Consider the following 27,570-nt stretch of genomic DNA (forward strand, 5'->3'; position numbering starts at 1 on the left):
GAGGTGAGGAAGGCTGTGTAGGGAAAGATTTTGGGGGCCATATGAGGAGTTTGGTTTTTGGATGAGATGTAAATTTTGAGATGGTTTTAAGCATTCTGTTAGACAACAAAAAATGTGAGAAATGTCAAGGTGGCAGAGTGGCCCTTCATACCTGCAGTTCAGGAAGGCCCAAGCTGCAGATAATATTGAATATCATGAGACTGGGTGGGCTAATTCATACACAGCCCTGGTGGCTTTCCCTGTAGAGAGGCTGGAAAGAAGGAGAAACCCACAGGGAGCTCGGGAACTGAGGCACAGAGAGTGCGATTCACTTGAACTTTCAGAGCCATTAGGCAGCCAGAGCTTGGACTGGAGCCCAGGTCCTCAGAGTTGAGGATCAGAGCTCTTTCCACTGGCTCAAAGCACCTTCTTTCTAATGGTACAAACTTACTCCTTGGACTGGAATTCTGTTCATGTCTCTGCCTGGGACATGTTTCATCAAGTCTGGGCAGGACATGGATTTTTGACTCTTTCTCAGTGTGTTTGAAGTATTTCATTATTTCAAAATGCACTAAAATTAAAGACTTAGTGGGAGGGCCTAGAGCACCAACATGGGATTTAGGCATTAGACATGCAAACTTAGACCAAAGGGAGATGTTGTCGGAGTTGTTTAAAGGAAGATTCTGTTGTCCTTGGATCCCAGTGACAGGCCTGGGCCACATGTGAGCATTCAATAAGCCAGACAGTTCCAGTAGATGGGAAACATGGAATCATGTCATAGGATAAACAGCTGAAAGGGAGATGGGAGTCCTGACTTTCAAAAGTAGGTCAACATCCCCTGAAACTGGGCCTGGACTGCATCTACACATACCCCTCAGGTCCCTTGAGTTTGCCCTGGTGGTGTTGGCCTGTTGGTTTGGATTGGGATCATAACCTGTTACTTTGCAGAGGCCTCCACTGGGACTGGCAGATTGTTGGTGGGGGAGATATGTTTTCCACCCACACGGATCTGTTAATCATTCCACATGCTTGCCCTGGGCACTGTCCGTCTTGACATACCTTCTTGTATAACACTGTCTTGTCTTAACACCCCATTCCTCACAGGGAACTCCCTTGGCATCTTCATGAGCTGCCCAAGTGTTGAAAGGGTCCTGGCTTCTTTCCTGTGATCAGAAGCTCATTGCTGGGAATTGAGTCTATATTTTTGCATCCAAATGATAGTTTCTTATCTTCCTGGGGAAAAAACGGCTAACACATACCAGATGCAGGGGATGGTTGGAAAGCCTTGTTTGTCTCCTTCCTCGAGTTCAGAGAACGCTGTTCTGTCCTTTCTGGAGATGAGCACTGACACCAGCAGGCCACAAAAAGAGCAGGAGCCTCAAAGTCATTACCCCTTTTGGTTTCGGTCCCTGCCCTGTTTCCTCTCTACTTCTCTACTAGTTCCCCTGGAGTGTTAACAGAGGCTGGGAATCTGTTAACACTGGCTTTTTTTTTTTTTTTAGGGCACAGCCCTAGGTTCTCAGAGGCACAGAAGCAGATTCCTGCCTTCCCTCTCCATGGGCCTGCCCTAGTTCAGGGCCGGCAGGGTCCCTTGCCTGATGTTCATAAGTCATCTAAGTTTTCCTGCCTTTTGCCCCTTCTCCCTCAGCTGACTCTGCACTATTGCTTCATTTGATCATGCCATGTCTCTCCTTGGTCCCAAAACTTCGAATGTCTCCCCATTCCCCAAACCAAGCTGAGCATCCCAGCAGAGACTTCAGAACTTCCTCGTGGTGTTCTTTTTTTCTCCCAATCCATCTGGCTCTCCAGGGACAGCAACTCATTCAGTTTCCTGCAAACCCACTGCCTTTTCATCTCCTTGCTGTCACAAATGCTATGCCCCATCCCTGGAATGCCTTCGCCATCTTCAGTTTCCCACTTCGAAGTAAAGGAGACTGTTCTTCCCAGGGAAACACCAATGCAACAGAAATTTCTGAGTGGGGGTGTTGCTGGGAGTCATGGGAACATTCTGGACCATGGCCTAGAGCAGCAGGGCTCCCACATCATCTCTGCTCCTCGCCAACCATGTGACCTAACCCCAACACCCAAGCTTGGGTAATAGAGGCTGCCAACATTCTTTAGGGGCTATCTTTATGGGCTAGTCCCATACCAGCTGGATAGCCCAGAAATGTGGTTCTCAAAGCATATGCACCTTAGAATTATCTGTGGAACTTTACCACCCCCAACCCCAGTGCTCAGGCCTTACTCCTGACTGATTATATTTGAATCCTCTGGGGGTGGGACCCAGACATCAGTAGTTTTATAAACTTCCCAGGTGACTCCCATGTGCAGCCCACTTTGAGAAGCTTGGGTGTAGAACCAGTGCCCTAAGGGCCTGGGCTCCAGAGTCCATCAGAGCCAGTTTCAAATCCCAGCCCCCTCACCTCCCAACTGAGAGAGAGATCTTGGACTATACTTTTTAAATATAAGTGTTTAATTTTAGAATGGTTTTAGATTAACAGAAAAGTTATAAAGATGGTACATAAAGTTCCCATATAACCTTCACCGATTTTCTGTATCATTAACATCCTACATTCATATGGCTCATTTATTATTCTTAACTGAAGTCCACACTTGTTTCCACATGATGATCTCCCTCCTGTTTCTGTGTCTTGTGTCTCCTCTCCTTATGGCGACACCAGTCATGTTGGATTAAGAACCTACCTTACTCGGCATGACCTTCTCTTAACTAACCATATCTGCAATGACCATACTTCCAAATAAGGTCACATTTGGATGTGCTGAGGGTTAGGACTTCAATGTATCTTTTTTGGGGATACGATCCAACTTGTTATAGGCTCCTCTGGACTGTGACAGTTTTTTCCAACTTTTCTTATTGTTGATGACCTTACATCTGAGGCATATTAGTCAAGTATTTTAGAATATCCCTCAAATGGGATTTTCTGGTAATGTTTCTCATAATTAGACTGGGGTTATGAGATTTGGGAAGAAAAAATGCAAAAGTGCAGTGCCACTTTCATCACAGCATATCAAGGTCACATACTATCAACAGTACTTATCACTGTTGGTATTAACTGTGATCTCCTGGCTGAAGTAGTGTTTTGTCAGGTTTCTCCACTATGAAGTTACTCCTCCCCCTCCCCCATTTGCATATTGCATTCTTTGGAAGGAAGTCACTCTGTGCAGCCCACACTTAAGGGATGGAGAGTCATTTCATCTCCTTTGGAGCAAAGTATTTACATAAATTATTTGGCATTCTCCATGGGAGATTTATCTATTCTTCCCTGTTTATTTATTTATTTATCATATTAGTAATTTGTTTCATATAAGTATGTGCTCACGGATATTTACTTTATACTTTGGGTTATAATCCAATACTATTAACTTGTTTTCCTGTTCATATATTCCAGCTTTGGCCATTGGAGCTCTTCCAGTAGCTCCTGTGTCCTTTCAGCATACTTTCATCATTGTGTGACTTCCTGACTTTCTCAAACAAGATGCTTTAGGCTCATCTTGTACCAGCAGTATACACATAATAGGGCAGGGTATATTTCCTGCCCTGGTCCCAGAATCAGCCATTTCATCAAGGAGTTTCTTTTATTAGAAAATAGTATTAGGAACCAAAATTTGAATACTATGTATGCTTGTTGCTATGGGGTGTTATCTTTTTAGGCTGGGCCTAAAGATTTTTAACCTCACTGCGCTTCAGTTTGCTTACCTATAAAATGGGGATACTAAAGTACTTTAATCACAGGTCATTGTGACAACTAAATTAGATGCTCATGTAAGAGCTTAATGTAGTTTCAATCATATAGTAAGTGCTCAAAATTGTTAGTGACTATTTCCATAGAATTTTTTATGTTGAATTAAATTAGTTGCCAAAGTTCTTTCCCATTTGCTATTTTTCTGATACAATAACCCTCAGGACGGGTAGGGCAAAGATTTTTATGCCAGTTTAGAGATGGAGAAATTAAGTGAATACAGGATTCAACTTATGCTGCATTGGACCTAAGTGTCTTCGTTTCAAGGCCCAATCTAGATCAGCCTGGCCGCCCTCTCTGCCACCTGGGTGGGATAGCTTTCCCATCCCTGATTCTTACCTAGCTTTTCTTGAAGGACTTCTTGGTGGTGCTGATTCTCAGATCCATGTCATCAGGAAATATTAACTCATGGCAGAAAGAAAGTACTCCAATCCATAACAGGCCACTCATAGGCATGGTGACATATTTTCTGAACCAAACAACTGAGCACATAATCCAAAAAAATTTTTTTCTATTATATATGGATGGCAATCAAGAAATATAATTTGGATGCTGAAAAATTGGTATCCTGATATTTTGCTAATTTACAGGAAAAGTAGGACAAGGTATTTAATAGAACAGACATGCAAAACTTAAGACATGCTATTGTCTTGACAGTATGATCTTCTCATCAGGTCTCTCTCTTCATGGTACAGTGTTCCTAATCAGAATACAGAGAAATGTTGACAAATGAAAACACAAGTCACCAGAACCATCAGTGCATGCAAAACATAAGCCAAACAGGATGCTTTGACTCAATGCAGATGTTTATTGGTACAAATGCATAGTCACCCACAAGAACAACAGCTTCTGTTGCTAATGAAATTGGCATGATCATTATTGACAATAACAACCTTCGTGGTATGAAATCATAGCTTTAGATATAAAAACTATATTCTAGGGAGGTGGATTTGGTTGCACAGAAGAGACTTTTTAAAGAGGCAGCTCCTGTTGAAGTTGGAATGGACTGCATTTGGAGGTAGTGGGTTTCCCATCTCCAGAAATGTTCAAGAAAGAGGTCATGAAGTTAGACAAGATGGTCCTAACAGACACGCCAACTCTCTGCTTCTATGACTCTGTGAGAGATTTAGGTTTCTTGGACCTTAGCAGCAGTGTTGGGAATGACATATGTTTATACAGCACATGTAGACGTTCCTCGGGATAAGAATGAAGTTGCAGTGGGGAGAATAGATGGGATACACTGTGTCCAGCCCAAAGTTAGTACAGACAGATAGCCTCTGCTTTTTGAAGGTTTGATTTACTGCACTTCACTTTTACAAAAAAGTACCTTACATTAGTACCTGTTCCACTAAGCAAAAGAAATCTGAAGTGGATTTTCAGTTTTAAGAAAAAAAAGATGAAAAGCAAAATTAGGGTTTGCGATTTGTTTTGCAGCAAGCTCTTACAGAAACTTGTTTTGCAGCAAGCTCTTACAGAAACATTGCGCACACCTGAGCAGTAATAGTGCCCAACCAAGCTCCTTGCCTGGGAACCAGGCCCAGCATCTCAGTACAAGGTGCCATAGTTATGAACCATGTCTGTGAGCACCTTTATCTTGGTTTATTTTGTGCATCAGTTAGTAAGATGTGTCCTAAGGTAATTGTTCCTTCACTGTGCACTATTTTGGCTTTTTGAGAGGCTTAACAGGAAGGCTCTCCCTTTTGATTAGTGGGGGAGGGGGGCCTGTATACGTATACAATCCTGAGGCTAAGTCTCATTGTCAACTGACTTTAAGGAGAAAGTCCCCCTTAAATGTTGGTTCTTATTCCAGAATCAGAACATTAGTCTATTAGACATGTCAATTTTTGTGAGTGAAGATAGTGTCATCTGAAGAAAGCCTCAGGGAACATTTGTTTACTCTGTTCTCTTGCACCTGGAAGGCCTCCTTGTCTTACCTGTGGAAGGCCCCACCCTCCTCAAAGTTCAGCTCCAGCACCACATTGTCTCCAGTGCCTCCATGTTGCTCAACACATCCGTGATGGGTGGGTGGGGTGGGGGGTTCATTCTGTTGAAGGTGGGCACTTGTATATGTGTCAGTTCTCCCCCTTTGGAGCTTCTGGAAGGTAGGAATCATTGCTCCCCCTATCTCAGCAGTGTCTGGAGCGGTTAGCACAGCCTGGTACATGAGGATTCCCAGGCTGTGCTGCGGATCAGGAAGGTATGGTGTTTTGGAACGCTCTAGGACAATTCCAAAGCTTTGCGTTACACTTCTTCTTTGGTGCAAGAAAAGGATCTCGAGCTTGCTTGACAAACGTCTGATGGAGTTGGGTCCCACTGTCATCTTCCCTTTCCAGAGTAAATTGCAGGGCACAGAGAGGTAGAATGACTAGCTCAAAGAACCAGAAGCAGCCTGTGACCTGCTATCCATGAGCATTCAGCCTTTGGCTTAGTGTCCGCAAGTTTCAGTCTCATTCCTTGTGCTTTCTTTCAGCAAGAGACCCTGAATGATTCCAGTAGCTCTAGCACAAGTCAAGAACTGAAGTCTGCTGTGAAGACAGATTTTCATAGAACCAGGCAGGGACTTGGACTTCTGATGCCTGATGGGCTTAAATCTCAGGGTTCTGGATGGGGTGAGTTCTCTAGGAACTTCCTGAGACAGGAGCTGGCTCTCCAGGGAATTCTGCATGGGAAACACTTATCACCACATGGGGCTAGGGTGTTCAGGGTAAGGAACAGGGGTGAGGAATCGGAAGAATGGCTGTGTGGGGTCAGCTTTGGACACAGGGAGGAAGGGTTCAGGGGCCTGGTTTAGCCTATCAGGGCTGACCTTGTGCAGCTCAGATTCTCAGAAGGGAAGGGGGTTGGGGCCTAGGGCTGACGCTGTGTTTAGGAACAAGGGAAGATTCCTTGACTAGCACTTTGCCTGGGCTATGTCTTTGGGAACCAGGGGGTGGTGAATGAGGGTGGAGGTTGCTGCAGCAGCAGTATTTTCTCTGTGTCAAAACTCTATTAAACCCTAAGGTAGTTTTTGCCTTTTGGTTATTTGGCTTTGACTTATCTCCTCAAGGAAAAAATGGCTTCTTTGGATCTTAGACAGTCAGAGCTGGCGGGTCCTTTGGGATGAGGGGGAGTCCTGCTTACAGTCACACGGAGAGCTCAGGGCAGAGCTAGTTCTAGAACCTGGTGTCTGGCTTCCCAGCAGACTGTTCCCAGTCTCCCTCCCTGCCCTGCTTCTTGCAAGGCTCTCTCACAATTTGGTGTCTTGCTCACACATTGTTGTGGGACATGCTATAAGACTTTCTCTTTTTCTTTTATTATGGGGGGCAGGGATTGGGGTTGGAAAGGTGTGTGGTAGCACAGAAGCACAGAGCATTTGGGGGCAGATTGAAAGAAGAGGTCAAAGTTGAGGGGAAGGGTACACACTAGTCATCCTTAAGACCAGCCAGGATTATAAGAGAACTTTGCCTGCCTGGTAGACACATTGACTGCTAAGTCATATGTTGGACACTTAGCTTATGACTGCACTGCGCTAAGAGCTGTGTACATACTAATTAATTCAGTATTCACCAAAACTTTTTATGAGGTAGGTAAGGTGTATCATTTCCAGAACATGGACAAAGAAATGAGGTTCAAAGAGGTGAAGTCGCCTGCCACTGTTACAAACTTACTGAGTGAAGAGCTGGACTCAGCCCTGTGTTCTGATCACTCAGCTACCTTGCTGCTTTAGAGAAGGAGAAAATGGGGCTGAGATGGCCCCATTATTGGCCAGTAATGGGCTGACTGAGGTGGGTGAAGGGCAAAGGTGTCTTGCATCAGATAATTATCCTCTGCTGCTAACTGACCATGGACAGGTGTTGAAAAACTGAATTCAAGTACTCATAATGGTGACTCTCTGGATCCAGTTATGTTGCTGTAGACGTAGGAATATATGCCGTAGCGGTCCTTCCTCCACAGTTGTCGCCCCAGGACACTATGCCCACCAAGTACCAATGGCCTCTCTCTTTATCCAGGGTCACCATGGGACCTCCAGAGTCACCCGCACAGGCGTCTTTCCCCCCTCTATATGAAAAACAAAAAAGATACTCAGGTTAAAATAACCTGTCCCCTTCCCTAACCTCCCCAACGCTGGAGCCTCCTTCTCCCCAACGCTGACTTGTAGTTCAGAGAATTAGGCACGAGGGGGCACGCAAGCAGATCATTTGACTCAAATCTGGGCTCAGAAGTTCTAGGTCAGGCCTCCTCAGAGTGATTTAGGAAGGGCAGGTTAAGAACTCTCTTGTTTCATAGGTGAAAAGTTGAACTTGGAGAAGGGGATAATGGAAATTTCTTAGCACTCTTCTCTCTGACGCAGCTTCTCCAGCAGAATCCTTCCTTTCACGACCTGTTCTTCAACCTTCCTTCCCCTCTCTCACTGTTCGGCCTACCAGACTCCAAGGTCTCTAGCTTTTTCCATTGCTGGGCTCTGCACCACTTCTTGGCAGGTGGTGCCCTATTATATGCTAGCCTCTTGACTCACCTTCCTTATCCCCCAGCACAGATCATGTCCTTGGTCACATTCCTCTTCGTTGGGGCATAGGCCTTCTGGCAGGGTGTGGTGCATCACAATTGGGATTTCAATCTGAAACACAAAGCCATTGTTGGTCCCCACTCCAGGACCAGGAGTTCCTGCTGTCCTGACAACCCCTATAACTGCCTCCTCCCCATCCCTATCCCCATCCTGGATGAGCCTGGGCTCCCTTAGACCTGGTCCTCAGAAACTGCCCTGTGGTACAGGGGAAGAAACACATGAATGGAGAATCAGGAGATGCATGATCCAGTATAGTCTCAGTCATGAACTTGCTGTGTGACCTTGGCAAGTCCTTGGCCCTCTTTTGAGTTCCAGTTTGTCATGTGTAAACTGGTGATAATAATGCTTGTCTAGCCATTCCAGGAGCATTCCACATTTTTCCATCATCACATTTATCACATCGAAAACTACTTTGTGTACCTTGCACTTGGACTATCAGCCCCAAGATGGCCAGGGACCAGGGCTGTCCTTTTGTCCCCCAGCGTACCCAGTAGCTAGCACCATGTCTAGTACTGGGAGGACACCAAATAAACACCTGGGAGTTAATGAATGAAGGATGGATGGTTTTGTTGCAAATTTGAAGAATTTAAAGTACATTAAAATAACATATGTCGAAGGATTTAGAAACAAGCCATGGTAGTCATAGGACCCAGTCCATTTCAGAGCCAGACAGCTTTGGAGAACGTTCCAGTGTTTGCTTGTGACTTTGCAACTTGAGGTACTATTTCTATCGGGTAGAGAGGCAAATTACTTGTTTAAGATCACCCAGCAAGTCAGTAGCAGCCAGGACTTGGAGCCATGGCTCCTTATTTCTAGTTCAGTGTTCTTTTATGTAATGATAGGAATGTGAAGTTCTAAGTGCAACAGTCAGTGTATACTACAAGAACTGCAGCTCTCAAGAGCCTATTCTGTGGCCCATTCATGTTTAATTTGCTATATGAGTCTTTATCATATTACAGATGGACAATCCTTTGGATCTTCTAGTCTGCTGTTTCTGCCAGAATTTCCATGAGCTGAGCTACAGAACAGCCAACAATGTTTAGAGACTGGAGACCCATGCTGTGCAGAACAGACAGATCAAACTGTTTGGGGTTCACAGTTCCCAGTGAACTTTGAGGTGAGTGGTGAGCACCTGGTGTCTTCTCAACCACCCCTCTGCTCAAGCCTCCAAGTCCCTGAGTGGCAACATGGAGCAGGAAGGTCCCATGCAGGGCAGAGGTGTCACATTTCTGCAGGGCATAAGTTGAACTTCACCTCCATCAGGGTCTCTGGGAATCTTTGTAAGAACTGCTTCCCCCAGCCACTGACGATGACCATGGCCCCTGGAGGAGAAAAGACACAGTGGGAGCAGAGAGGCTGTCTGTGGGGTTTTCAGAAGGTAGTGCCCTACGGCCCCATCATCCTCTGCCTGAGGAAGAAGGGCTGCATTTGTACCCTCTGAGAAAGGCAGTTTGGTGAGGGGGAAGACTGCTGGGTTGGAGGTTACCTGCAACAACAGTCTAGGAATTTGTTTCTATGAATCATTAGCTGGTTTGTTTAGTTGTCTATTCTCCCCACTGCCAGCTGGCATGGACCCTGGGCTCCACAAAGGCAGTCATCTCCTCTGTCTTGTTCACTGCTGTATCCCTATGCCTGCAACATTGCTAGCACATAGTAGGTGCTCAATCAATAATTGTGGGGGGGGGGGCGGTCTGGCCTAGTCCACAATATACTATGCTACCTTTAGTAAGCCTTCACTCTTCCCTCCCATTCTGAGCCTCAGTTTCTCTATCCATAAAATGAAGAGGCCGGACGTGGGATCCTTTTACTTCCCCACCTCCCAGCTTTGATAAATTAGAAGTCTATAAAGTTGGCAAATCTCAGAGAGTTATGGAAATGGGTTGAGCACTGAGAGAGAACTTATTTCTTAATTTGAAGAAAAATTAAAAGCCTGGATCCTGAAAATAGCAGTGGACTTTTAACTTGAAAAACCTGGATTCTGGCCCCTTGATCTGCTCTTACAAGCTGTATCTTGGGTAAGTCACTTCACCTTGCTGACCCTCAGTTTTCTCATCTGGAAAATGGGACTACAATACTGCCTCACAAGGCTTTTATAAGTGGTAAATAAGTTAATGAATATAAAGCAACTGCACAGAGTAGGCGCATGGCATCTGATGAGTCAGAGCCATACCTGTGTCTTTCCTGTTGGCTTGTTCCACTTAAATACTTTTCAAATTCTACTCAGTAATTTTTTTATAACTTCTTTGAACTAAAGGAGTTTAGCTGTGATATGGCACTACTGCACTTCTAATAGAAGGGAAGCCAACTGCCCTGGGTTGGGCTCTCACTCTATATTGGATATATTTAATTATAATATTTTATTTAAATATCACAACTATCCCCTGAGGTATTATCCTCAGTGTAGAGGCAGAGGGCCAGAGGTTCCACAACTTCATCAAGGTCAACCAACTAGGAAATAGTGGCATGAGGATTTAGTCTATGCTGGTGATTAAGATATTGTCCCTCAGCTCCAAACTTAGCCTTCTATACTCTGCTCTATGATGCAGTGAATGAGACTCTAAATGGCATTCCTGCTGTGTTACAGATGGTTCTGCAAAAAGGGGGGCAATTCCAGGAAGACTTGCCATTACTGTTGGCATAACCCTACCAACAGTTTCTTACCCAAGCAGTGGTGGTTGGTTCCAGCTCTTTCCCCTGACACTGTCAGCACAGGGGTCTGAGTTCTTGCTCCACAGGCTCCTTGTCCAAGCTTCTGGGTTCTATAACTCCATCCTCTTCCACGTGCTCCCCCAGCCCCAGGAGTGGTGGTTTCTTCCTGCAAGTACTATCCCCAGTATCTCAGCATCCCCCTTTACTTCTCCAGTCCTCCAACACCCTATGTTAGAGTCTCTCTGTTACAATAATTGGTCTGGTTTCTGTTCTCCCATCTGGATTCTGACTGATATAGTACTTACAGCACTGAACAAGCCTGCCTGTTTACTATGTGCTACCTTGGAACCAGTTCTGACTTAGCTGTTTTAGGGGAGGTAGCTGAGGAATCATGCAGATGCTGTCAGCTGGCTTTGTTGGCAACCTGAGCCTCACTGACACCAGAGAAGAAGTCTCTGTGGAGGCAACTGCTATTCTGCAGAGGTGAGATCAGGGGTGAGGAGAGGTACCTTCCTCCGGGGGCCTGTCCGGCAGACAGATGGGCATCACAAAGTCATTCAGCACCGGGCCCTTTAACAGCTCCACTACAGCCACGTCATTCTCAAATGTGTTGGGGTCATACAGGGGATGGAGGAAGATGTGTTTGGCCACGAGATGCTGTTCGGTCCCATCTGACCGGTACCTCCAATGTTTACCTGTGCAAGAATAAGGCACATGAGACATGAAGATAATGGAGGCACAGAAAATAAGGTCTCATCTTGCTCCCTGCAGGTCCCTGTCCCATCCAGCCTGTTTTCAGCCCTAATTCTTTTAATACTTTCCTTCACACCTTTCCCAGCCATCCTGCCCTACCTTCTTTTCCACACATATTCTCATTGGCTTCCATCTCTGTCCTTGCTTCGTGAGCTGATCTCATTGCCTTAAAATACTCACTCCAGTGCTCATTGCCACATGTCCAAATCACATAATCACCCTTCAGTGCCTGGATCCTGTGTTGCCACCTCCATGAAGCCTCTTCAATTCTTGAGTTGGATTCTTCAGTTAGAAGTCTTTTCCCTCTGGACTCCCAAGACGCTTTATCCGTTTCTCTCCCCCAGAACTTACTGCTTTTTTTAAGAGGTCTCCCTGCTCATATTTTATTCCTTTATTAGGCTGTAAGCTCCTTGTGGGAAGGAGCTGGATCTTAAGAATGCTTGTGTCCTTAGATCCTAGCATAGTATCAGTAGGGAATTGAGTTGAATTAGCTGGTGGTCTTGGGGAGGGGAAGCTTGGATTGTATGTGTATTGTCCACTCGAAACCATGGATTCATAGAAGCTTGAAGCATCTTTGGAAACTAGACTGGTCCCTTTATTCTCCTATTATAAAATTGAGGCCTAGGCTTCACAGACTTGCTCATGGTCCCTGTACCTGGAAATCATTGCCTTGAGCTTGGACTCAGGTCCCTGGACTCCAGTCTCAGCTGGTTCTTCATCCAGGTGTCCTGCCCTGATGAATGAGTTAGTGGACATATCCCTTTCCCAGAACTACAACTGGCTTCAGGAATCAATTTGCCCCTCACTCACCAACGATGATTTTGAAGTCAGAAGGGGTGAGCCTGTAAAAGTGTGGAAGACTGGGTCCTCTGGATCCAGTGAATGGTGGAGGCAGTGAGCCGCGGTCAAAATCCAGCTGGAGCCTGAGAAGAGAATTATGCACACAGACTGCCCTGCACTACCCCCACCTGTCTTGAGCTGAGGGCCTTCAGACTACTCTAGGGTACCCTTCTCCATTGCATTTCAAAGCCCTTAGTCAGACACTCATATCCTAATCTAAAGAGGAGGAATTAAATCTGTGATTTTATCTGCCTATTCCAACCAAAACCAAGGCTGAATATCTGAAACTGGGTTTCAGGGCTCCTTTAAATGCATAGGTTTGGTGAGCTCCTGACAGCCCAAGGTGGGCCCACACAGAACCTTGTGCTCACTGCCCACCTCTCTGGCCTTGTGGTTCCTGGACCAGCATCAACAGCCTCATCTGGAAACTTCTTAGAAATGTAGACTCTCAGGTTCCCACCTCAGATCTATTGAATCAGAATCTGCATTCAGTAGGAAAATCTGGGAATTTTAATAAGATCCTCAAGTAATTCCTATGCACACTAAAGTTTGAAAAGCACTCCTTTAGCATGGTGCTTCTCAACTGTGGATAAACTTTAGAATCACCTGGGGAACTAAAAAGACAAAAATCAAAACAAAACAAAAGTAGTGCCTGGGCCTGGAACCAGACCAGCTAAGTCATGGGAGTATGTCCCAGGCACATGTATGTTTTAAAAGTTCCCCAGGTGACCCTATGTCATCACTGCTCTGATCCTAACCTTTCATTTTGTAGATATGGATCCTGAGGCCTGGAGCAAAGCAGGGATGTCTAGGGTCACCCAGAAGGTTAGTGACAGGCCAGGGCCAGACCCTGGGTCTCCTGACCATCAGCCTAGAGTATGTCTCCTGTCTTGGCTGTCTCTTCCCTTCAATGGACAGGTTCCTTCCCTTTGTTTAATGTGCGGTCAGGTTTTGGTTCAGCCTGTAGGTGAAGCAAATGATAAACCCATAACTAACTAAACCTAGAGGCACAACCAGGATGAACCAAAGAGAAAAAAGGCACCAGGGCTTAGGGGTAGGGGTATCAGGTCAGAGTTCAGAGTCCCAGGCAGAGGTATTTTTTGGCAACAGGTCCCAGGCCCTACTTGGCTCTCTTGGGACCCACTCTGTGCTCTGGCTACTGGGTTCTGAGTAGAGCTCCATGTAGGCCACCCTCTTTCACTGGAGACATTTTTGATCCCTGTCCACAGCCAGGGACTGTTGGCCAAATTTTCCAGGTGGATAAAGTGGGACAAGGTAGCCAGGTAGGAGAGCCTATTTCAGAGCAGGGCTCTGGGCCATTTAGATGAACCCAGAGGTGTGTCATGGTGAGTCCAGAGATGTGACTTTACCTCCCAGCTCTGCAAGAGTCCCGGAGCCAGGCTCCCTCTACCCAGCTTTCAGTGTGGGCACCAAAAGGGTAGCTCTTTCCCTCTTTCCTCCATCCCTCAGCCTCTTCCCTGCCTCTCTGCTTCTCTGTCCTCTCCCACCCCACATTCCCTCTACAACAATGAGTACCAGGAGGAAGAGAGAGATTCTAGATGGGAGAGCTGGGCAGGGTGGAGCATGAGAGAACTTGCAGTTCAGCCAAGGATAGCGAAACAGACTTCTAACATCTTCAAAACATAATAGGGGATAAACATGTAGTAGATATGAATTAACAGAGAATATTATAGAACTTTAAAATTCAAGGCTTAAGAAAACTAAATTCTTAGAACCATGAACACATAATCCATCTCTTTCACTCACATTCTAACGATATTGGCAATGGCCGACGAAATGGTCTTTTTCCCCACTCTCCCCTCTGCTCCTCCTCACCATCTCTCTGCTTCTCTTCTGACCTCTTCCTCACTTCTGGTTCCTCCATGCTTTTATGTCTCTCCTAATGTCTCCTGTCACTTGGGTATCTTGTGTCCCTGTCTTGGGTACCTGTCTCTCTTCCTTTCATCATATTCGTTTACTTTTATTTTCTCCTTTACCTCTCTCAAGTTCCCTCTCTCTTATTTTCCAGGCCTCTCTCCTGTTCTCCATGTCTCTTTCTGTCCTCTCTGTCTCTGTCTCTCTGTCCCTCTCCCCCCTTCAGTTCTTTTGTCCTCTCCCCTGCCCAGTCCCCACAGGGCTGCCCCTGTCACTTCTATCACTCTCTGTGCCCCTTTGGGAGGCTCCATAGAGTGGGAACACTTAGCTTGGTTTGTGGGACTGCAAGGATCACTTCCTCCTTGAGGAGCGCTCACACTTGGTTGCAGTTTTACATCTCCCAGGGTGGCCTGTGCCGCCCCTTAGGGATGGATCCCTGATGGGAGCTGTCCTCACCTGACTGAACCCTGGGGGAGGTGGGTCAGTGAGGGGTGAGGCCCGCAGCCCTGGGAGCTGTTCAGGCACACATGGACCCATCCAGACCTTTGTCTTCTGTGATGGGATCAAACCAGGAACTGGCTGTGGGCTCTAGAATGCTATTAATTTTTCTATGATGTCAGAGATGGAATTGACCTTGGATCAAAAATTGCAGCAGGAGGCAGCTGCCAACCATTCCTTTCCTGCCTTTACTCCTACTCTCACCACATTTATTCCACTACAAAATTCTGACACTTTTGCCCTGAACAGGTGGCTCAACCAATTGATGTTTCTCTCTTCTCTCTCTGTCTCTCTCTCTCTCAAATCAAGAACATAGCCTCAGGTGAGGACTTAAAAACTCCTGATGACTCCACTTCCCAGTGCTTTTCAATCTGCCTCTTTTCCATCCCTCATCCCCTTATTCTGAAGCTAATGACTTCCCTCCCCACTATTGCAATAGCTACCTCACTGAACTTCTGGGCTCCTGAGTCATTCCCCTTTTCAATCCACGTTGGAGAGAACTTTCCCTGGGGAGAACTTTCCAGAGAACATACCTATAAATCTGCCTTAGTGTTCAGGATAAAATTTAAATTCCTAAGGAGGGCATTGAAGGCCTTTGTACATCTCCCTTCCCTAACTTCTCCAGGGTGGATTTCCTCGTTCTCCTTTATCCCGCAGCCCTGGTACGCCCTTCCTTTTGAGCCACGTGTTGTTATCCACGTTTGAGGGGCTAACTCTATGACCCAAGTACCAGAGACCGGCCAGGACTCAGTAGGTGTTTGTTGACTAAAGGAGGCAGATAGAATAGGAATACATGTCTCCTGGAACCAGCTAAGGGCTCTTTCTATGCTGTACTTCTGGGCCCTGCTACTAGAGTAGACAGTGTCTCTTTATGAAGAAATGTTGATTTGTCTACAAAAAGAGGGATGGGTACTTTTACTTCTACCCTGGCTCCTAACCTGGGTTCCCCGCCCCTTCCACTTTCTCCTTACCTATAAGGGAGCCCCCACAGAAGGGCTGCCCATTTGGGTGTGTCAGCATGGCAATCCAGGGGGTGGTGCCTTTCTCAGCTGGGTGTCCATTGATGATCCTGGCTAAGAGCTTCCTGGAGAACTTGGGGAGCCCACACACTGCAGCCAAGGGAGGGAGAGACATGTCACACTCTTGGCTCCATCTTGCCCTTCGTCAGAGCTACAAGCTCATTTCTCTCTGTTAGGAACATCTATTACTTTTTGATCTCCCAGTATGCATTGCCCCATCCAGAGGCAGCATGCCAGTTTTCCTCTGGGACCCAGCCTTCCTCCATTCCCAGTCTATATATCCCAAGTTGGAATGACTTTACCTTCAGTTTTAGGGGTAGGGATGTGACCCAGACCTGACTAATTAATGCTTCTCATTCTCTGGACACAGCAATTGCTCAGAGATAGGAATGTAACCCTGGCCAGGCCAATGACAGCCTGACTTGGGAGTTTTGCTAAACATTAGAGAGAGAAAGGCCTTTCTCTGTTAGGGTTGCTAAGCTCCTGGCTATAAGCCCAGGTCTCATAGACAGTCTGCTCAGAATAACATTACTAACAGTGAAAGTGGAGCTAGAAGGTGAGGAGTAAAGTAAGGGAGAGATTGTATCCTGATATTTGAGTTCCTTGACCTAACCATACCTGAAGCCTTTTGGTATAGACTCTTCAGTTTTGTGAGCCTATAATTCTCTCTTTCCCAGGAGATACTCAGAGTCTACTGGGTGTGAAGTGCTCCAACTATTCCTCTTTCTGTCTGTTCCCTCTGTAAACTTTCTTCTCTTCAGAACTAATTCTTGGCTTTGTATCTCTTCACTTCCAAACTCTTGGGGACCTGGCTTTGGGAATTCTTCTTCATTTCCTGTGTTTTTAATCTCTCCTTCTTCTCTGCCTGTAAAACACGGTCAGGCCTTCTCATCCTAAAATCAAACTTCTACCCTCTCTGCTTCCTATTCATTTCAGTCTCTCCTCCTCCTTTCCCTAGTCAAGCCTCTGGAAAGGAGAGTTGACAGCCTCCACATCCTTCCCTCTCCTTTGAATGTGGAAGAAGTACTATGCTCTGCATACCTGGAAGTAAAGTGGCTATTTGAATATTTAGTAGACCCACAGCCATAAATGGAGATAGAATGGCTCTGGGCCCATAAACAGAACTTCAACAGTGATATATACCTATATAGGAAGATACTGTTTGAAATCTATTTTCATATATTTTTCATCACTAGAAAGTCTCCTTTCCCTGTGACTCCTTACTATTGAAGCTGGAGCAACCTTGTTTTAGGTGAGGCTAGATACAGCTTTGACTTTTGAAAGAGTACAGCACAAACCAAAGTCTGGAAGTATAGATTGTCATTTGAAGAGTCAGGGGTTGCAGTAAAAAATTTGTAGGTTTCAAGGAATCACCATAATAAGAACTGAGCATATAATTTTTACTATAAACCTTAGAGAAGGGAGAATGTAAAGGCAGTGTCCTGCCTCAGGAAGGAGGTAAAACCTAGGAGAAGCCTGGAGAGAGTGGGTGGGGTGGGGGGAGGAGGCAGGAAGAGAGAGAGACAGAGAGAAAGAGGAAGAAGAAGAAGAAGGAGAAGAAGGAGGAGGCGGCAGAGGAGGAGAAAGAGGGGTTGGAGGAGAATGAAGGAGGGACAGGGAGGGAGGGTTAGGGATTTTAAACATCAGCGTGAGGCCTGTTCCCTGACTATTCTTTCAGAGTTGACAGTAGAGACTGGGTCCCTTTCTCTGGGTCATGTCCAGCCTAAGGTGTTCCTCTGAACCATCCTGTGCATTTGCTCTGTTAACTACTTTTCATCTCTAATGACTCTTCTCCTCCATGGCTTCTGAAGCACTTCCCTTCCTGTGTTTCTGATCCCTCTTTCTTTTCTTTTCTTTTCTTTTTCTTTTCTTTTCTTTTCTTTTCTTTTCTTTTCTTTTCTTTTCCTTTTCTTTTATTTCTTTTCTTTTTTTTTCTTTTCCTCCTTCCTTCTTCCTTCCTTCCTTCCTTCCTTCCTTCCTCTTCCTTCCTTCCTTCCTTCCTTCCTCCTTCCTTCCTTTCTTTCTTTCTTTCTTTCTTCTTTCTTCTTCCCTCCCTCCCTTCCTTCCTTCCTTCCTTCCTTCCTTCCTTCCTTCCTTCCTTCCTTCCTTCCTTTTTTCTTTCTTTTCGTTCTGTCTCTCTTCTTTCTCTTGCCTCTATGCCTCCCGTGCTGGTATTTCTGTTGTTTAGTCCTCACACCCCCTCCCCTTTTTTCCTGCAAACTTCCAGTAGACAATACCATTGCTTCCCATGCCATCACACCACCTATACCCTGATGGATTTCAGATCAGTGTCTCAATCTGCTCGCTCCTGTTAAATAGCTTTTCTTTACATCTTCAGCTGGTTTGCCCATAAATTTCTCAAGTACAGCAAAACCAAGTCCTGTCTCTACCCTTCACCAACCTTCTCCTCTTTGTTATTCGGATATCTGTTATTGTTTGCACTGGCCTCTCTTTGTTGCCACCCATTTCTTCACTCCCATATCCAGTAACTAAACCGGTTTTAAAAAAATCACCAGGAGAAGTAGAGAGTAGTGTGTCTTCTCCTCCACATAACCTCATGACCCCTCAGTGTCTCAATGTGTCACAACACACAATCCAAATATCTAGAGGAAAGTAAAAATCTGAAATGTATAGAACACAAGACATGATAATCCTTGAAACAAGCTACATATAAACTGTAAAACATAATTTAGAATTGTTTTAGTTCCCGATGTGTAAAAAGCATGACATTGTCATTATAATATAAACTCTAAACACAGGCACAGCATGAGTGCATCCTGTGGAAAGCCCTCACCGGCAGGCTAGCTTGTGCTGCCCCTACACCCTGCACTTCCTCTACTTCTATGCCTAGACACCAAGCCCTGCTGAACACCTCACTGAAATGTTTTTAAACTCCCCACCCCCACACCTGGGCCTTCATGGCACTAGGCTTGGTGGATTTTCACCATCTCCCTCCAGAATGACGGCAGTAGCTTTCCAATCTCTCCCTCTAGCTCAGTCCCTCCGCACAAGCCACTTTCCACTCTATGCTGCCCACCTTCAGCCCTGCTAATTTTAGAATTCTGGTGAGGAGACTCAGGAATCTACATTTCTGAAATGTATCTCAGATGATTCTCAGAAGTACTAGAAGTTAGAGAACCACTAGTCACAGGACAGAGTGCAAACCTAGTATGGCTTTCAGGGCTATTTCTGCTCTCCCTTGATCCCCACGGCTCCCACGCTATGCACACACACTTCATCTTTGCCCACTCTGCCCCGTCCCTTCTGTCCCCCAGTGCAGCCTTTGCAGACCCTCTGCAAAGCTTCCCAGGCCCCCTCCAGCCATATGGACTTCTTGTTCTTTTTAAGTTTCCATGATACTGCAATCTCCACTCCTCTCATGACACTCACCTCCTTCTGCCTGTGTGAGACCTAGAAGCACAGAACTTTGCCTTGCATGCTAGTTTGAGCTCTTTGAAGTCATGGACTTAACTAGCTGGCATTGCAATGAAGGGATGTGCAGGTTCGAGGACACATGCCAGTAACCAGCTCCATTCCTCATCACTTTTTTTTGGATGCTATCTAGGTGACAAAAATTGTACTTTCTCTATAATTCGAGAGGTTTTAGCTTTATGAGATGCAAGTTTCTTTTTACAGAGTCGAAACAAACAAATATTAACAATAACCAAACCCCCAAACGAAGGCTGTTGATTATCCACAGAGGTTTTATTTCCACTTTAGACCCCTGACAGGAAGAATGGAGTGCAGAAGCACCTTACAGAATAGCGAGCTTGTGATATAAAATATACAATATATAGCATCCTCTACATGCACCGCTCATAGACAAAGGAGTGTGGTTTCATGAACCCATTAGAAAAGTGGACACTCCACAGCTGTTCTCTTGGAATCCCTCTCGGGTGTTTCTCTGGCTGCCTTTCTCTGGTGGAAAATCCCAGGAGGACCATCATCCCCGTGAGGGCCAAGGAGAGGCTGTTGGTGATTGGCAGCACTGAATGATGGAGCTAAAAGGACCCTGAAGGAGATCTAATACCTTCCTTTTACAGATGGGGAAACTGAGGACCTAAAAAGGAAAGTGATTTGCCAAAGGTTATATAGCTGGTTGGGGGCAGAGCTGGGGCTAGAGCCCAGGACTCTTGGCTCTCTGTCTCTTCTCACTGCCTTTCACGGGCAAGTCTCTGCTGCCTTTTCTAAGGGTCCTGGAAGCCAGAGGAGTGCATCCTTCTGAATATCCATGCTGGGTGGATTCTCTGAAAGGCTCAGACTCCAGGTACGCTGGGCAGCCTTGGTGGGATGAGGTCATTCCTAATGTCTTTAACCCACCCTTCTTCCATCTTCCTGCCCAGAAACACAGCAGGGCACATCAGGGGCCTTCTCTTTTTCCAAGCAGTCCAGATGAATCTCCATGCCTGGGGCTGGGGCTCAGGTGGACTTTTCAGATGATACATTTCAAGGCTGGAAGGTTGCTTCATGCTTGTCTGGAGCAGCAGGTATGGATACCCTGTTGCCGTCAGCTGGTATTTTAGAGTGACATATGCTCCCAAATGACATGTTCTGAGTTGACAGAAGGAACTTAACAGGGTCAGGGAGACTCCAACTGCTATTCTCCTCCCCACATCACCCAAACTTTCTCTTTGTCCTTTGAAATCCCTTTAACAGGGAACATGCAGGCTAAGGCTTGGACTGCAGGAAGCTTTTGGGAGAGGAACCTCAGGGCTAAGAGTACTGCGAAGGGTACCCTGGGAGAGAGGGGCCTTGGGGTATGATCCCCATCTCCCCAGACCTGAATGGTTTTCTTCTAGAGGAGGAACCAGACTTGTCTGTGCCCAAATGACAAAACTGGGAAAAATATATTGACTCAGAGTTCAGTTCAACATAAAGAAACATTTTCTAACAATCAAGCCTAGTTAGGCCCCCAGTTAGGGGTTTGATAAGTGCATAGGAGTGAACGAAGCCCCTGGGTTAAAGCAGTCCTGAGAGGGAGGAGTGCTAGGACTGGCCCAGACATCCAGCTCCCTCGTAGTGCTGAGGACAGCGAGGCCTGGAGAGGGGAAGGGACTTGCCCAGGGCCATGGACCCAGGTTTCCTGTGTACAGACTTTGCCCCATTCCACTCTGCTGCCTCTCAGGGTCCTGGGGCTGTCTCAGGGAGATGGGAGCAGCAGGTTCCATTCCACTTGGTCTGGTGAGTAACATGGAGTGTGCCGTCGGAAATGTGTGGTCAGCCTCGCCCGGGCTGGGGCAGGGCAGGCAAGCTCTGAGGAGGTCAGTCAGATCACCGCTCCACCTGGAGCTCCTGCAGACCTTGTGGGGAGCCCATCTGCTCCCACACCCAGTCCAGATAGTTGGAGACCTTTGTGTAGACCCCATAGACCTGCTTGCTGCCACATTCTTCAGGGCCCCCCCAGGACACCAGGCCTTGGGCCACCCAGGTCTGGCTCAAGTCATCAAGGATGATAAAGGCCCCACCGCTGTCTCCAAGGCACGTGTCCTTGCCGCCCTCATAGTAGCCGGCACAGAACATATTCTCAGTGACACTGTAGTTGCCCAAGCGGGACTCATAGCTGGTTTTGCACTCAGCATGTGGCACCACAGGTAACTTGACATACTGTAGGACATCTGACAAGGTCCGCGTGCCACTGCTGATGATCTCATCCACTGTCACATTAGGATTGGAGATACCCCAGCCTGCCACTAGTCCTAGCATGTGGGGTTCTGGGCCTGCAGGTTCAGGCCTTGGCAAGCAGATGGGCATAACATGGGGTCCCAGTGGCACGGGTTCTTGCAGCTGTACCAGAGCTATGTCATGGTTGTAGTTCTGGATGTTGAAGTCTGGGTGGAGTACCACTCGGGCAGCCGAGCTGTTCACAGCACCTGATTTGTCCCGCATGTCATGCAGGCCCAGGTAGACAGTGATGTGCTCCTTGGAGACTGGTGTCACTGTGTTGTCTCTGCGCTGGGAGCGCAGCACATGGGCTGCTGTGAGGATCCAGGACTCAGAGAGCAGGGCCCCACTCCCAAACCACTTGTCATTTGGTACCCTTGAGGTGTCCTCCACTACTATCAGAGCCTGCCACGGGAAGAGGCCAGGCTCAGCATTCCGGCCCCCGATGATCCTCTTGACCAGGTTTGGTAGGGAACGGGAGGGCTGACCACACACTGTAAGGAGAAGGAGGGAGTGGGGACAAGAGACAGAGACCGGTTAGGTCAGCCATGTGAAGAGAGCCACTAAGAAATTCACATCTCACCCACTGTAGATTATGCCACCACAGGACCCTACTCTATCTACATCATGGGGTCACACTAGCCTGGGAAAGCTCTGTGTGGGGTCATGTTTGACGTAAGTCTTTCTAGTCTGGCCATCATGTAGTCCGGACTTTCTGTAGTCAGGGCCATCTACGGGCCAGACCATTTCATGCATGGACTGTCACTACCTTGAACCATTTCTAGCCAGGATCACTTCTGACCTAGACTTTGAGCCAGGCCTGTCTCTAGCAGTGGTCACCTCTGCCCTTTTTTCTCTAGAACAACACCTCATATTCAGAAGTGGTCGATATTGTGGGCACTCAGAAAACTTCTGAAAACTGTAGGTCATGAGCCTTGAGAGATAAAAGGAAACTAAAAGACTGTCTAGCAGGTCACAACAAACACTGGACTGGGAGCCAAGACACCAGAGGCCTTGACCTGGCTTTTCTCTCCTATGTCTTGTGTGACTCTGGGTAAGTAAATTTCCCTCTCTAGATTTTAATTTTTGATCTGCTAAATGAGGCAGTTGATCAGGATGATCGCCATGGACCTTTCAGATTCCTTTCATTTTTAATTCATTTGCCCTGGCCACCCTCATTTTATAGGTGAGTAAAACTCTACAGAGGTTAAGTGACTAGTCCAAGGGCATGTGGCTATTAAAATAAGTAGCAAGGGCCTAACTAGATTCTAAGATTGATGTACTGGCCTATATCCTACAATGCCTCATAACATGTAAAGATCACATGGCAGGCCCCTCTAACCTTTTCTTCTCTAGCACAAAGGACTCATGCTATGAATGGATGCCCAGGGCATCTAAGGATAGGGAAAGGTGGCATAATCTACAAGCAATGATGTGTGGGCCCTGTTCTGAGCCATACATCATTGCACCCAGGAACCCTGCAGTACCTTCAGGGGAAGAAGAAAGGTCTGATCAAACTTCGTTCCACTGAGTTGTAACCCGAGCATGCACATGCACCACCATCCTCCTGCAGCCAAACACCTTTGGCTCATGAACAGAGGGTCTTCAACATTAGACCCTGCTGGCTAAGAATGAGTTCACATGGGCCCTTCCCAGCCTGGTTCTTAGGCCTGGGAGGTAAACCTGGTATAAACATTGGCCTCCTCTTGGTTCAAATGGTCAGGCTACACTTCTTGGCCCTGGAAACTATCAACAATCCTTTAAAGACCAAAAAGCATTTGAGTGTTCTTGGCAACTTTGGTAGGTCAGGCTTTCATAAACTTAATGCTTTTCAGATGTTCTTCCTGATGCCAAATGTGTCTTATATGATCCTGAGGCACCCTGTGTTCACCCCAGGCCAGATGTGAGCTGGCCTTTGCTAACTGTCTGTGGTCTGGCCTTTCACAGTTGAAGGCTAGACTCCCAAATACAAACAGCAGCTTACAAGTTGACACCTCAAGGCAGGTCTGTGATTAGCTCACAGACTGACTCATCTAGCGCCAAAAGGCCCTCATCTGGTGAAAGACATGCCTGTGGCTTAGTCCATGATCATAACAAAGCCAGTGCTGAAGGGTGCCTTTTTCCAACTAAGGTGCCAATGGCATAACCCAGGTCACGGAATGTCAGAGATGGGGAAACATGGAAAACAGCTAATTTACAGATGGAGAAACCAAGGTTCAGAGAAAGTGATATATTCAAAGTCACTAGTGGCTAAGCCAGAAGTAGAGCCCATTTCTTGTGACTCTAGCTTCATTTTCTCTACAAAAGACTAATTTTTTTGTATGCTCTTATACTTTTGAAAGGTTGAATAATGAAACAAACTTTTGAGAGAGCTCATTGACATGGGGCTATTCTTTTAGGCTGACACCATTCTACATCCTGTCTTTCCTGGGAGAATCTTCTTGACATACTATAGCTTTTGGGCTGAAGTCAGACTTGGGCTCTAGGAGACTGGAGGTGCTGAGGGAGGACTTTTTTTTTTTAATATATTTTATTGATTATGCTATTACAGTTGTCCCATTTCCTCCCTTCTCTCCCCTCCACCCTGTACCCCCCTTCCACCCACATTTCCCCCTTTAGTTCATGTCCATGTGTCATACTTATGAGTTCTTTAGTTTCTACATTTCCCGTACTATTCTTGCCCTCCCCCTATCTATTTTCAACCTACATTCTATGCTACTTATTCTCTATACCTTTTCCCCCTCTCTCCTCCTCCCACCCCCCTGCTGCTAAGCCTCTATGTGCCCTCCATTTCTGTGGTTCTGTTCCTGTTCTAATTGTTTACTTAGTTTCTTTTGGTTTTGCTTTAGGTGTGGTTGTTGATATTTGTGAGTTTGCTGTCCTTTTACTATACATGTCTTTTCTTTATCTTCTTTTCTTAGATAAGTCCCTTTAGCATTTCATAAAATAAGGGCTTGGTGATGATGAACTCCTTTAACTTGACCTTATCTGAGAAGCACTTTATCTGCCCTTCCATTCTAAATGAAAGCTTTGCTGGATAGAGCAATCTGGGATGTAGGTCCTTGTCTTTCATGACTTGGAATATTTCTTTCCAGCCCCTTCTTGCCTGTAAGGTCTCTTTGGAGAAATCAGCTGACAGTCTGATGGGAACTCCTTTGTAGGTGACTGTCCCCTTACCTCTTGCTGCTTCTAGGATTCTCTCCTTCGTTTTTACCTTGGCTAATGTAATTATGATGTGCCTTGGTGTGTTTCTTGTTGGGTCCAACTTCTTTGGGGCTCTCTGAGCTTCTTGGATTTCTTGGAAGACTGTTCCCTTTGCCAGATTGGGGAAGTTCTCCTTTATTATTTGTTCAAATACGTGCTCAATCTGTTGCTTTTCCCCTTCCGATTCTGGTACCCCTATAATTCGGATATTGGAACGTTTAAAGGTGTCTTGGATGCTCTTAATCTTTTCCTCAATTTTTTGAATTCTTATTTCATCATGCTTTCCTGCTTGGTTGATTCTATCTTTCTTCTGGTCCACTGTATTGTTTTGAGACTCATATTCCTTCCTTTCACTATTGGCTCTCCTCCGCGTGTCTTCCTGCATCTGTTTTATGGTAATCTGCATTCTTTCATCTAAATTTCGTCCAAAATCCACCAGTTCCGTGAGCTTTCTGATCACCAGTGTTTTGAACTGCGCATCTGATAGATTGGCTAGTTCTTGGTCGCTCAAAAGGATGAGTCCTGGGGGACTGATCTGCTCTGTTGAAAACATAGTTTTATTTTTTGTTTTTTTTTCCCCCTGTCTCTCCCTTTTTTTTTTTTCCGGTCGGGTTGCTCTTGTAACGGTGTGGGGCGGAGCCTTAGGTGCTCACCGGGGCTGGGCACCCCAGTCGCTAGATTGTGACGTTATATGTGGGGGCGGGGCGGGAGAAAACAATGGCGGTAGTTCCGTTCCCCTGGACTCAGACCCTTGTCTGGGCTTCTGGGCTTCGAGTTCTGCCCTGGTCCACAACCGCTACCCCTCTGGGTCTGCCAGCTGCAGCTTGCGTACTCAGGGATCACCGCTGCCTTCCTGCGCGCCGGATGGCTTTTGCGCCAATTTCGCGCCAAACCTTCCCCCGACCTCCGCGCGCCGCCGACCCGAGCCAGCCCCGCGCCCGCCCGGCTGGTCTTCTCCTACCAGTCCAGATGAACACGTCTACTTCAACTTCTTGGCTGCCCGACTTCCATTCAGATAAATCCTCTGCCGGATCTGGGTGTTATTCTGATAGTAAATTATTGTTGTAAATTATTGGTTTTCTAATCTTGGTTGTGCGAGGAGGCACGGTGCATCCACCTATTCCTCCATCTTGCCGGAAGTGAGGGAGGACTTTTAAAACAAAAATTTGATATTCTAAAATTTGGGGTTCATGAGGATGGCATAAAATATAATAAGAATCAAGAATGGCTCAGCATTGCTTGTGCTGACATCAAAAGTCTTGGGTTCGCCTTCTAGCTCTGCCCCTAGCTTTCTTTGGGTATCCTTGCATAAATCATACCTCAATTACTCTTAGTTTTCTCATCTGTAAAACAAGGGACAAATACTATTTGCTTAACAGTGTTCTTGGAAAAGGTAGATATTGGTATGATGACCAATGAAATGTTTTTTTCCATTCTGGCTTCCCTCTGGGTTCAATCTCAGTCTCAGTGTTTTAGGAGGAGAGAATTTATAAATCTCCAGCCTGGTCCAATGATACGCCATGGTTTGCCCAACACCAAATGTTAAAATAGTTTGATGACTCATTATATCTAAGATGTTTTGTATAAATATAGAGGATAATGACCACTAAAAGGTATAGAATGTCATGGATCACATGTTTCTGCTCTCTCACTTCTGGGGTATGGAATCCTAGCCCCAGAGAGGTGATATCACTTACCAAAGGTCACAATGAGACAATAACAGCACCAGGACTAGGACCCAGGCTCCTGACTGCCAACTCAGTGCCTCTTCCCCTTCCAGAGGTCACAGCCTGGCTGCCCAGGACAGAATCTACTTCCAGCACTGTTTATTTGGTTCATATGGTATTTTAGCAAAGTAGAGATTTGTTCCTCCAGTTTGTCACAGTTCCACCATTCCACATTTTCTCTGAAGCTTGACCAATGGGTGTCTTGCCTTGGGTGTCTTTCTGGCTAAGCCTCAATGAGATGATGGGGATCAGTAGACTGTGGGTAGGTTGATCTTTTCCCTGTTTTAGCACCTCAAGAATTCTTTCTTAAACATAAAGCCCTCCTAAATGAAGTCTTCCTAACCAGCCCTCACCCCTCCACTTCCAGACAAGTGCATGCCATGACTTCCTCCTTCTCTGGGACCTCATAGCTCGTGTGATGGCCAAAATGGATTCCCAAATGCCAACACTTTCTTCAGTTCTTAAGGGCAATGGTAGATGACTCCACAGCCTTTCCATTTTAATATCTAGAAGCCTACTGAGTGTTATTGAGGGTTACTAAAATGTAGCAGTCAAATAACAACATTATCTCATTCTACCTAACACTCAAATTCAGTAAAATACCAGTGCTACTCAACACTTAACCACACTGTGAAGCTCCTTACAGGAGCAAATGAGCAGACAGAATCAGCACTGCTCTTCATGCTGTCTTGGATGGTTTTGTCTTTTATTTACTGCTATTCTTCCTTTTTTTAAAGCATATATTTCTGTTATGAATATTAACTTCAATTCTTGTGGGTTATTTGTTTAACCCTACAGTGTGCATTTAGGACTAGAATTTTCTAATAAGTCAATTGCAATATATACATACATGTGCCATGATTATGATGCAAATCATTCATACTTTTAATGTTAATGCAACTATCTACAAAATATCCCTTAAATCCATATGCATGGTGATATTCTTTGTTACCAAAGGTCTTTTTTCATTTTAAAGTGGGTCAGAAGGTAAGCTGCAGGGAGGCAGCAGTTAGTATGATTTGAATGCACTGATCTTTGAAAGAACTTACTCTGTCGGA

At 46.0% G+C, this 27,570-nt stretch overlaps 2 protein-coding genes across 3 annotated transcripts in view; both read right to left on the reverse strand.

The window, feature by feature from the left end:
- Nucleotides 1-5,938: 5,938 nt before the first annotated feature.
- LOC114490966 (mannan-binding lectin serine protease 1-like) lies at nt 5,939-11,851 on the reverse strand. The gene is made up of 5 exons (XM_036015750.1): nt 11,788-11,851; nt 11,445-11,630; nt 9,541-9,608; nt 8,236-8,337; nt 5,939-7,776 (listed from the first exon to the last, which is right to left on the reverse strand). The coding sequence occupies exons 1-5, from the start codon at nt 11,849-11,851 to the stop codon at nt 7,732-7,734; spliced, it is 465 nt and encodes a 154-aa protein (XP_035871643.1). The 3' UTR covers nt 5,939-7,731.
- A 7,753-nt stretch (nt 11,852-19,604) lies between these two features.
- MASP1 (mannan binding lectin serine peptidase 1) overlaps nt 19,605-27,570 on the reverse strand; it is a 48,976-nt gene continuing 41,010 nt past the window's right edge. For both annotated transcript variants that reach the window (XM_036017829.1, XM_036017830.1), the window contains one exon: nt 19,605-22,075. In XM_036017829.1, the coding sequence (XP_035873722.1) occupies nt 21,192-22,075 (884 nt within the window). In that variant the 3' untranslated portion in view covers nt 19,605-21,191. The remainder of the gene's footprint in view (nt 22,076-27,570) is intronic.

The sequence above is a fragment of the Phyllostomus discolor genome, chromosome 2 (assembly GCF_004126475.2).
Source record: "Phyllostomus discolor isolate MPI-MPIP mPhyDis1 chromosome 2, mPhyDis1.pri.v3, whole genome shotgun sequence".
NCBI classification, from domain to species: domain Eukaryota; kingdom Metazoa; phylum Chordata; class Mammalia; order Chiroptera; family Phyllostomidae; genus Phyllostomus; species Phyllostomus discolor.

Coding starts and splice junctions, on each gene's coding strand:
- LOC114490966 (XM_036015750.1), bottom strand. CDS start 11,851: ATGAGATCAGCTCACGAAGCAAGGACAGAGATGGAAGCCAATGAGAAT. Junction 8,338..9,540: donor TCCCAGAGACCCTGATGGAG/GTGAAGTTCAAC, acceptor TTTGTGTTTCAG/ATTGAAATCCCAATTGTGAT. Junction 7,777..8,235: donor TGTGCTGGGGGATAAGGAAG/GTGAGTCAAGAG, acceptor TTTCATATAGAG/GGGGGAAAGACGCCTGTGCG.